Source organism: Ananas comosus, unplaced genomic scaffold (genome assembly GCF_001540865.1).
Source record: "Ananas comosus cultivar F153 unplaced genomic scaffold, ASM154086v1, whole genome shotgun sequence".
NCBI lineage: Eukaryota > Viridiplantae > Streptophyta > Magnoliopsida > Poales > Bromeliaceae > Ananas > Ananas comosus.
The window spans coordinates 10,797-21,121 of NW_017891282.1; the positions used below are offsets into that span (position 1 = coordinate 10,797).

Genomic DNA, 10,325 nt, shown 5'->3' on the forward strand with positions numbered 1-10,325 from the left:
TCTTTCTCATCCTCGTTGGCTGCAACCCCGACAAGCTCTGCAAGGTTGCCGTCGCCGCTGTCGTCGTCCGCTCCTGCAGCCTGAAGAAGAAGAGGAAGAGAAAGAGGAAGAGGAAGAGGGCAAGAGCAAAAATGTCATTTTACAACTCTACTGTTAAAAAATTAACAATTCTCTAATAGATACTTGCCAGAGAGACATATCTGAATACATTAGAACTTTTGCAGGAATAATTTATGAAAATTAAATTTTATAGGAATATATCTATTATTCATCATGTTTGCGGGGACCGGTATGAAATTAACCCTAACAATAATCCCATCACGACCGACACAATGTGATAAAAACTTCAAAAATAAAAATGCATTTCTCATACAAACTAAATTAATTATTCTATTTATAATTACAGTACTTGCTGGTATACTGTCCCCAGCTAATACTGCGTTTCCAAATTATTACATCGAATACCATTCAGAGAGGGAGAGAGGGAGACGCCGCACACACACAGACAGAGGGGAGAGAGGGGCGATGCCGGAGCTGCCGGAGGTGGAGGTGGCGCGGCGGGCGCTGCAGGAGCACTGCGCGGGGAGGCGGATCTTGCGCTGCTCGGCGGCGGACGACCCGAAGGTGATCGACGGCGTCTCCCCCTCGCAACTCGAGTCGTCCCTCGCCGGGAAGACCGTCCTCGCCGCCGCCCGCAAGGGCAAGAACCTCTGGCTCCGCCTCGACTCCCCCCCCTTCCCCTCCTTCCAATTCGGTCCGCTGCTCCTTTTCTTTCTTTTTCTTTTTTTTTTTTTTTTTTTTCCTTTTTGATCTTCTGTATTGAACTAATTTAGCCGGTTAAGTTGGACATCTTTGTTCAATTCATCGCTAATTTCAAGCAAAACTGAAACAATCTACAGTTGATAGCCGAGTCCGTCAAAAAATTAGAAGTCGAAAATTTTAGGGTTCGATTTGGTTCACATCGTCGCCCTCTTCTCCTGCTTTCGTGTGTTGCAGGGATGACGGGTGCGGTCTACATCAAAGGTGTGGAATTGAGCAAATACAAAAGGTGATATTTTTGTCTTAATTTTACCTTCTTTTTTTTTTTTTTTTTTTTTTTTTTTTTTTTTTTTTTTTGGTAGTATGTTCGAGTATTTTTGTTGATAGAATCTGAGAAATTGAGGGTTTGGATTGCTAATTGTAGGTCGGCGGTGAGCCCGACGGAGGAGTGGCCATCGAAATACTCCAAATTGTTTGTTGAAGTACGCCTCTTTCTCATTCATTCATGCATCTGGATCATCAATTCGGCAACTTCGTAGTCGATTTAAATCGGTGTCCTCCTCATTTCAGTACTAGCTGAATGTATCATTTCGATTTTAATCCTTTTGGATGTTGTCAGCTGGAAGATGGTGTCGAGTTTTCCTTCACCGATAAGAGACGCCTCGCAAAAGTTCGCTTGCTTGAAGATGTATATACTTTTTATTCTCTAATTCCTTGCAGTTCTTATTATTATTATTTTTTAACTGATACTTTCCTTTTCTTTTACAGCCTGAATCTGTGCCTCCAATTTCTGAGCTGGGTCCAGATGCCCTGTTCGAGCCTATGCAGGTCGATGAGTTCATGAATGCCCTAAGAAAAAAGAAGATCGCGATAAAGGCTTTGTTACTTGATCAGGTTACAAATGTGTGGTGCTTTATTTTATTTATTTATTTATTTTTTTTCTGATCCGAGAAAACCCATTCCTTCGTAAGCTATTATTAATACCTACTAAATCTTCTTTTTTGAGTATCGAATTGTTTGCTTGATGCTTATAGTGTCGGGTCCTCTAACATCTTAGTGCATTGTTGTGTAGAGGTTGCTTCTCCATGTGCTTAGCATTGTAAAACTGCATAGTGTGTGAAACTATAGGCCATTGCCAGCGTATATTTTTGCGCAAATTTGGTGCTTGATTTAGCTAGCTCTTCCTACAACCATTTGGATGCAGTGTGGGAATAAGTTATTGCTATATCATTGTCTTATTGTTTAAGAATATTGTATGGGGCGCCATAGGAACTTGAAAGTTGTTGACCCCCTCCAGTTGTTTAGATAAGTGTGCTACTTGCTTCATCTTGCCAAAGACGTCTTTGCGTCGAATATAACTAGTAGTTTTACTGATACATCAATTTTATCATGCAGAGCTTTATATCTGGTATTGGTAACTGGATCGCGGATGAGGTGCTCTATCAGGTTAGTTTTATTTCATTTCTGTAAGAAATATAGTGCTTCGAATAGGAGATTGTATTTTCCTGCGCTGCTTTATTCACATCTTTTCTTTTTCTGGATCTTAACATTTTCAGCCATTCATCAGTAGGTTTGGCTTTCGCTCTTTTACCACCAATTCACTGCAAAAGTTGGGGCATAGTAGTTAATATTGATTAAAACCTATTTCTTGCTGCATATTTGTAAATTTTTTTAAGTAAGTTATATGACAGATATCTGTTAAAGGATTCTCTTTTCTCATTTGTGCAATTTTTTGTTTTTAGGCAAGGATTCATCCCATGCAAATTGCTGCAAACCTATCGAAAGAGAGCTGTGAGACTCTCCATCGATGCATCAAAGAGGTCAGTGATTCGGTGCTAAAGTTTGTTCTGAAGGCAATAAAAATCAATTTCACTAAAAAATATTACAAGATAAAATCTTTAGATTACGGAATATGCAGTATGTTTCATGCTTACAAAAGATGTTTTAAAAAATTAATAGGCTGTTTCATCTTCAAGAGTCTAGAAAATTAGTTAATACACCCTACTGTTAATTAAAATTTTTTTGCAGGTTATTGAAAAGGCCCTTGAAGTCGGTGCAGACAGTAGCCAGTTTCCAGAACATTGGATTTATCATTCTCGTGATAAGAAACCTGGCAAGGCATTTGTGGAAGGTTCGACTTTTTTAACTTTTTATGGTCGTCTTATTTGAGGAGTTATTTTCTCTTTATCACAACAAGAGCTGCAAGATTTTTTTTAGAGGTGAAAAGAAGTTATATTTATGGCAGATTTCTACACGTCTGTGATTTTTTGAACTTCTGCCAGATTTTACTTCATTAAAGCCGATCCTTTCTTTCGTGTTTTATGCGAAAGTACCAACACAAATAACATTTAAGTATTCATGTATTCAATCAGGAGGTAACCAACATTAGGGGTAATAATTTAGTTATTTTAGGGATTTATTGAAGTCAAAATACTAGAGCACAATAGAACAGTTCTGATTCTGAGATCTGTAAGTGGGATGCAGAAATGAAATGCTGACGAAGTAAATTTTTTTTGTTCTCTATCTCTCTCATCCATGAAAATTATTAAATTTGGCGAACCTTTTTACTCCTTGCAGGAAAGAGAGTCGAATTCATCACTGCAGGTGGCAGAGTAAGTCCATAATCTGATAGTCTCTCTTTTTTTTGTTGCTTGTTGCTCCTAACTTATATTACTTCATTTGCTCAGACCACAGCTTTCGTGCCAGAATTGCAAAAATTTGAAGGCCCCCAGTCAAACGAGATCCCGTCAACTAAATTAAAGAGAGCCAAAACTGGTAAAAAATTTCCTGGTAAGCAAGAATCAGATGACGAGGATGCAGAAGTCAATGAAAATTCAAAGCCAAAAAGCGGCCAAAAAAGTTCCAAAGGTACTAAGAAGCAGCCAAAGAAAGCAAGAGATGACGATGAGGAAGAGGAGGAATCAGAGAAGCCGGCGAAAGGGGCGAGGGGGAAGCAAGTTAAAATGGCATCAAAGAAAAAAACTAAATCTAATACAGAAGAGTCCGATAGTGAGGACGAGGAAGTTAATGAAAGTTCGAAGTTCGAGAGGAGAAGGAATAGCTCCAAAGGCGGTAAGAAGCCAAAGAAAACAAGTGAAAGCGATGACGATGACGATGACGAGGAAGAGGAGTTAGAAAAAACTAGCAAGAGGCAGCCATTAACGAAAGGAGCCAAGTCTAACCAAGCAAGCGCTCAGCAGAGGAAGAAACAACGCAAGTAGGGCCGTGGTGGTCCTCGAAAGAGTTTTGACTTTTGAAGAAGCATGTACATATAGTATTTTGCTATCCGATTTTCTTGTTGCAGTGCTTGGAATCTCTGCTTTTAGGTTTGAATGTTAATGATACTTTTTCCATCTTGGTAGTCAGATGAGGACAAGTGCTTGTAGAAACTGTCTTGATGGATCTACTGGTATGCTGAAAGGCCATTTTGCTATGTAGGCCAAACGATGTGATCTAAAAGATTGTGACCTTTTTTAACCCCTTTGCAGATTGTTGTTTGGCAGTTTAAGACAAAATCTCTCACTCTCAACTGTGATTCAACTTATCTTCATCGTGACTGTGACTACATGTGGCTAGATGAATCCATGCTTTCTTTAGAGAAAGACGAAGTTAATTCACACTTTCTTACGGAAAGAGAGATCATTTTCAACACTTCCAAGTTATACCATAATAAAAATTATGAAAAAATAATGGTCCAAATTGTTGGACCAATATCTTCTTCCACGTTAAACCGCGCTTGCGCAATTGGTCGATTATGTATGATTAGATTGAAAAGATAGTAAGAAATTGACTTGCTCCAATGATCAGACCTTAGCAGAGGATAAGAATCTATACATACAAAGCAAGCAAGAGTAGGATTTACATATGTACATATGCGAGCCTATAAATACAAGGATTATCGATATAATTTGCTGTACAACAGGATAAACCATAACAGAGGCATTTTTCATTCTCATCTCATCATATGGAGACAAAACTGTGGGAGAACCTTTCTAGTTGAGATCTCAGCAGGCTAACAAAGGAGAAGCCGTAACCATCACCGCCCTCCGAGCTATATTTGCGCGGCAACGCTTGTTCGTTCCTCACCTGGAATGCGAAAGGCTCCAACTCTCTCTTTATTGATTCTATGACTCCCAAGTCGACTTTGTTTCCGGAGATATCCCGGACGTACAAGACGCTCCTCGTCTTCTCTCCGCGGGTCGCGATGTCCGCATGAGCTACGGTGAGCCCGTTCTCTCGGAGGACCCGCGTGATGTAAGAGAGCAGTCCTGCAGTGTTTTCTGTGCATAGCTCTATCCGGACCCCCTGCTAGATAAACAGATACAATGAAAGAGAAAGAACAAAAAGTACTTACATCGGACGCCCCAAACTATCGCGTTCTTTGAAATTGGTTTAAACTTTCATAACCATATATGGAAGTGCGGTAGCACAATAGTTTGGGAGAAATCTGGTGCATAGAGCCCTTAGCAGTATTCATAAGTTTGTGAACTATAATCGAAAGAACAACAATAAATTTCACAGCGATATCCTCACCTCGCAAATCCTACGCTCAATTGCCGCCTCCAGGCATTTGACAACTAGTTGCTTCTCACCCGCGGAGTCCAACATGCGCCCATCTTTGTGCCGAATGTAGTACTCCTAGAAGATTCAATTTCCGAGGTAAGTTCTTATAGGTTGTAAGGTTAATGATACCATCATCAGACATTCCCAATTGTATTGAGCCCTTTCTATCTATCTATAAAAGACTTAAATTGATGAGAGGTTTACAGCAGGCAATGAAATCAATTGATGGATAAGCACATACCTGAGAAGCAAAAGGCCCATGAGAAGTACTCGAAGCATGGAAGACAATGTACTGCATATCTGTGAGCGTACACACGGTGTCAAACATTAGCTTCGGTCGGTCCACGCAGTCCACGTTCACAACAGAGTATCTTTTCTCATTGCATCGGTCAATTGACACGACCGTCCTCCTCCCCTCTCCGTCGCCGTTGATCTCCATCGATGAAAATGTACTAGCGGTTGTGGGCCTTGGCGGCCCATCAAAGTCGCGGTTAGCTAGCATCAGCTGGTGCAACCGCCGCTCGGTGTGACTCATCGAGCTGTCGCACCCGAGAAAATGCGCCTTCACGCCCTTATCCCGATCACAGTAAGCTGTGGCAGGTCGGAGGACGGTGGAGAGGTGGTCTTCGATAGTGGCCAGTCGATCAGGGTCATTGATCACAGTCGAGGTAGATTCGTCGGAGATGTAAGCTACACACGCTAGGCAATCGTTATGGCTCCACGCGTGGGCTTCAACAACGTTGCACCTCTGCTCGGCAAGAACTGCGGATATCTCCGAGAAGAGCCCCGGTCTGTTAGGACCAATCATCTCGATGGCCGTGCACTCGCTAGCCGTTTCAGATTTGGTGGCAATGCCTTTCGATATTCGCACTTCGGAGTTCTTACGATCTCTTCTTGCACCTATGGCCTACAAAATTACAGAGAATTCATTCACTATTATCAAATCCTAAAGCGCAGCTCCCGTTGAAACAGCAGTAAAACCTGTTTAACTTGAAATTGGCAAGAAGATAACATATTAGACATGCTTATGCACGTAATTTGTCTTATCGTAGAGAAACAAAGGCGCACCTCTTTTATGTAGCCGATAATCTTCCTATCGTATATCTTACTACCTCGCTGATCTTTCACATGGAAAACTGCATCAAGGAGAACAACTTAAATCACATAATAACTTAGGTTGTAGACTAACAGAGCATGATCTAACCCCCATTATATGAATTTGATACAAACCGAATAAATTCAAGTACAAATTTCATCACATCTGTTTCTAGAATTAGCGCTAGCGCGTGTAACTTCAAGAAAAGGCATACCATCCATGAACCATCCTGCATCAGAAGATATATAGCTTTTGTTGATGAAAAGATCGACGTCGGCCAAAACTTCCAGGACTTCAAGTAGGAGGCCTTGTTTGTTGAGACTATTCACCTGAAACAAAACACGATCGACCTACGTACCGATTGCATAATCGACTACATACAACTGAGGTGAAACACAAAGTTCTTACCTTAACAACAGTGCATCTCTCGCAAGACTCATTGTCAACATAAACCCTGCAAAAAATAGTTCCAGATTCAGCATCTCTTCCCCGCATAAATTATGCGTCTAGAGCATCATTTTCGCAGATTGGAAATAAGTGACGAACCTCGGGCCGTATATCTTCTCATTAAGATTGTCAAATTCAGGATCAAAGTAAGGGCAGCAAACTTCCATTCTTCTACCCAAAAAGAAAAAAAAAAATCCTTATGAATTCAGGGATTTAATTTATATGATGCCACAAAACAATACATGTAAACAAAAATAATATGTAAACGAAGCAAAATACTGTTCCCCAAATTCACAGACCCTCAAAGGAGTTTGTTTAATCATCAGGAACAACTCCCCTGTTTGGATGCTTGCAAATTCGTGATTCCTATTGATTTCGATGAGCATAAGCAATTCCTTTTCGATGCGGCGATCACATAAAATCACAAATTTTATACTTCAAAAGCTAAATATAATAACTGATTCTTACTCACCAAGTAACCCAAAAAAAAAAAATCATTCAGAAACATCATTTTTGTTTCTTAAAAAATCGAAACCACATCAAAATTATACCAGCTTAATGCGATTCAAGCCTAATTCACTGCGGGGGAAAAAAAAAAAAAAAAAAAAAAAAACCCCATACCTCTTGTTCTAGGAGAGGAGATTGAAACATTGGATCAATTGAGAGGGAGAGAGCGAGAGAGATGGAGATTTATTTGATTAATTACGTAGCAACCATTTTATTGTAATTATTATTTTAAATTAGAAGAGGAGGAGGAGGTGGCGGATGCGGCGATGTGCGGGGGTTTGGAAAATGCGATTTAAAATTGGGACCGTCGAATTGTATTACTACGAAGACGACGTGTGTGTATTTGACTCGGGGAGCAGGCACGAGAAGGGGCTCTCGTCCCCGCATCGTCTCCTCCCCACACGTGTGAGGACGAGGCGATTCTGAAAATTTAGATACGTTGTTTGTCTCAGCCTCGGATAAGGACCCGAGGCACAGAGTCCTTACAAAACAAGCCAACTAATAATACACACAAAGTAGGAAAAAAAAAAAAATCTAAAATACATAAGTTATATTACTAGTGTAGCGCCATCCAAATTATTTTTTTAATAGTTATTAAAAATTTTATTTTATTATTCAAAAAATAATATGTGATTAGCTGGTAATATATGACACGATGTGATCGATACATAATAAAATTTTTTGTAGAGCAGAATTCTAATTATTCAAGATCAAAACCCATTCGATTTATTTATACAGATTTAAGTGTTCATTCTAATCTAACTAGAATTTAATTACAAATCTAACTAAATCTCAACAATAACAGTAGACTGTTGAGAAATAATAATAATAATAATATTATTATATTATTATTATTATTTATTATTTCAAAATATATTTGCCCTTTCATAAGGAGGTGGAGAACATCAGCGTGCAGCCCCAAGCCTAAACACGTGAAGGCAGAGAGCACTTCACGTGAGGGTCGTGACTTCCGCTTTGAGAATTTTTTCTCTTTTCAAGTAAAAATTGAATCTTTTCCTCCCTCTCTCTTCCCCCCCCACCTTTTTTTTTTTTTTTTCTTCCAAAGTTCCTTGTTAAACGAAAGCTAATTTTATGAATGTATGTAATATCTGCTTTTATTAAAGACAAAAAGAATAACAATAAAGTTTTTTTTTTTTTTTTTTTTTTTTACAGTTTTTGTATAAAGTTCTTAGTGTTTGTTGCTTATTTTTGTTAAGCCTTTGTCACCAAAAATATATCGATCACATAATATATCATACTAGCCAAATCCTGATTTTGGTACTTATGAGATGATTCTATACACTTGTTGCATGTAATATTAATCTCTGCCACAGGCATAAGATGTCGTCGTCGTCGTCATCGTCGTCTTCTTCTTCTTCTGTTGCATCTACAGATGCTTCGGCTTCGGCTATAAGCTCAATTTCAACTAGCACAAGCACAATATCGATCTCCTAATGAGTTAGCAGAGATTCATAAATATTTGGAGACAGTAAATGGCCCTGCTGTAAAAACCATTATAGTAAGATTATTGATTATCGACGTATAAATAATTCAAACTTTTCCTGTGATGAATCAGTTTAAATAGATTCGATTAAATCAATCAAAATTATATCAGCTAATAATACTAATATATTTTGTAACGTGTTACTTTCTTTACCAACTATGGTAGAAAATACCAGAGCCGCCGAAAATTCAGATAAGACTTCCCTTGGGGTGCAAAAGTGTGGTACCACAGAGCCTCACAGCAGACATTCCGGAGGGAACGGTGCCGAGGCGAAGGGTCACGCTGGAGGACGTCCTGCGAGCCGGATCTTTGGCTAAGTTTGGCAAGAAGTCACCCTGTTCGGCTCTCCAATTTCGAAGAAGTATTCGCAGTCTTTCAGAAGCAAAAATAGAATAGTCTATCATAAGTATTTGATCATACTTTTTATCTATCATAAGTATTTGATCATACTTTTTATCTATCAAATATATAAATTTATTAAATAAATTAAAAGAATATATTGAACAAGATATTATAAATTCAAACAGGATGTATATGTCGGTGGCCAGCGTCAGTGTCGTATTAGGTTTTGAGTTCAAAATAGTTGGGGCAACGTACCTGCCACCCAACTTCAATACTGCTGAGATCGCCGTTGCCGTACGATCCTGCCACAAGCCAGATCTGCGTGAGGCTGAACTCAGTAGAAATGCCACGGCTCCGTGCCATGGCTTGCGATATATCATCGGCCCATCTTGTAGCATTGTTTCCCCTTTTCCGTTCTGTAGCTTCCCGCGCCTTTGATGCGTTTCTCTAGTGAAGCTCATAAGAAAGAACAACAACAGTTGCCATACAAAGTTCCTCAAGTAAGATTACAAATTAAAGAGAACATTAAGATTGCAGTACTGAACATACGTAATATACAAATAGCTGGTGGGCAGAAATTTTCTGAATATTAAGGCTACAGAAATCTCATGCTCTTATGCGGACAGCACATGATGATATTATATATAACAATGGCTACAAGCGCCAAGTAACTCACATATATGTGCGTGCGCACACTTGTGCGTGTAAATTACAGAATAAGACGAAGGATGAGAGAAAGGATGGAATGAACAAACCTGAAACTTGTTCTTCCTCATCACAGGATAATCCCGGGAGTGTTTCTCTGCAGGTACAATTATGTCTCTTTGACCCTGCATAAATCAGTAAAAATTAGCTATAAATGTGAAGCCACTCGGCTTCGAACTTGGGACATCGAGAATCAATTATCAAATATTTTGCTACTTACACAGTTACGCTAAGTCATTTACTCTTTTTTTTGTGATTAAAATTCGCAGAAGGGTTTTTTAAATCTTAATAATGATCATAGTTCTACAACTCTTTCTTGGTTGTGGGCGTAGCATTTTGTCAAAAATGTTAACAAGTGAGTCAACCGATTCAATATTATAAGTTAATAATAGACAATCTTAC

General features: G+C 39.2%; 2 protein-coding genes across 4 annotated transcripts; one reads left to right on the top strand and one right to left on the bottom strand.

Moving 5' to 3' along the window:
- The first annotated feature begins 425 nt into the window (after positions 1-425).
- On the top strand, positions 426-4,244 carry LOC109704804 (formamidopyrimidine-DNA glycosylase-like). Of its 2 annotated transcripts, none has more exons than XM_020225588.1 (10): positions 426-754; positions 997-1,048; positions 1,184-1,241; positions 1,379-1,447; positions 1,528-1,653; positions 2,155-2,205; positions 2,502-2,579; positions 2,788-2,890; positions 3,337-3,371; positions 3,447-4,244. In XM_020225588.1, exons 1-10 carry the CDS (start codon positions 526-528, stop codon positions 3,978-3,980), a joined length of 1,335 nt encoding a protein of 444 aa, XP_020081177.1. In that variant the 5' UTR covers positions 426-525; the 3' UTR covers positions 3,981-4,244. The 2 variants fall into 2 exon arrangements, with proteins under 2 accessions (XP_020081177.1, XP_020081178.1); XM_020225589.1 differs by having other exon boundaries at positions 629-754; positions 900-1,048.
- Positions 4,245-4,575: 331 nt separating this feature from the next.
- LOC109704805 (ACT domain-containing protein ACR2-like) lies at positions 4,576-7,782 on the bottom strand. Of its 2 annotated transcripts, none has more exons than XM_020225591.1 (8): positions 7,487-7,782; positions 6,965-7,033; positions 6,827-6,872; positions 6,633-6,747; positions 6,391-6,458; positions 5,564-6,229; positions 5,293-5,397; positions 4,576-5,064 (listed from the first exon to the last, which is right to left on the bottom strand). In XM_020225591.1, exons 2-8 carry the CDS (start codon positions 7,030-7,032, stop codon positions 4,720-4,722), a joined length of 1,413 nt encoding a protein of 470 aa, XP_020081180.1. In that variant the 5' UTR covers position 7,033; positions 7,487-7,782; the 3' UTR covers positions 4,576-4,719. The 2 variants fall into 2 exon arrangements, with proteins under 2 accessions (XP_020081180.1, XP_020081179.1); XM_020225590.1 differs by having other exon boundaries at positions 6,965-7,036.
- Positions 7,783-10,325: the final 2,543 nt, after the last annotated feature.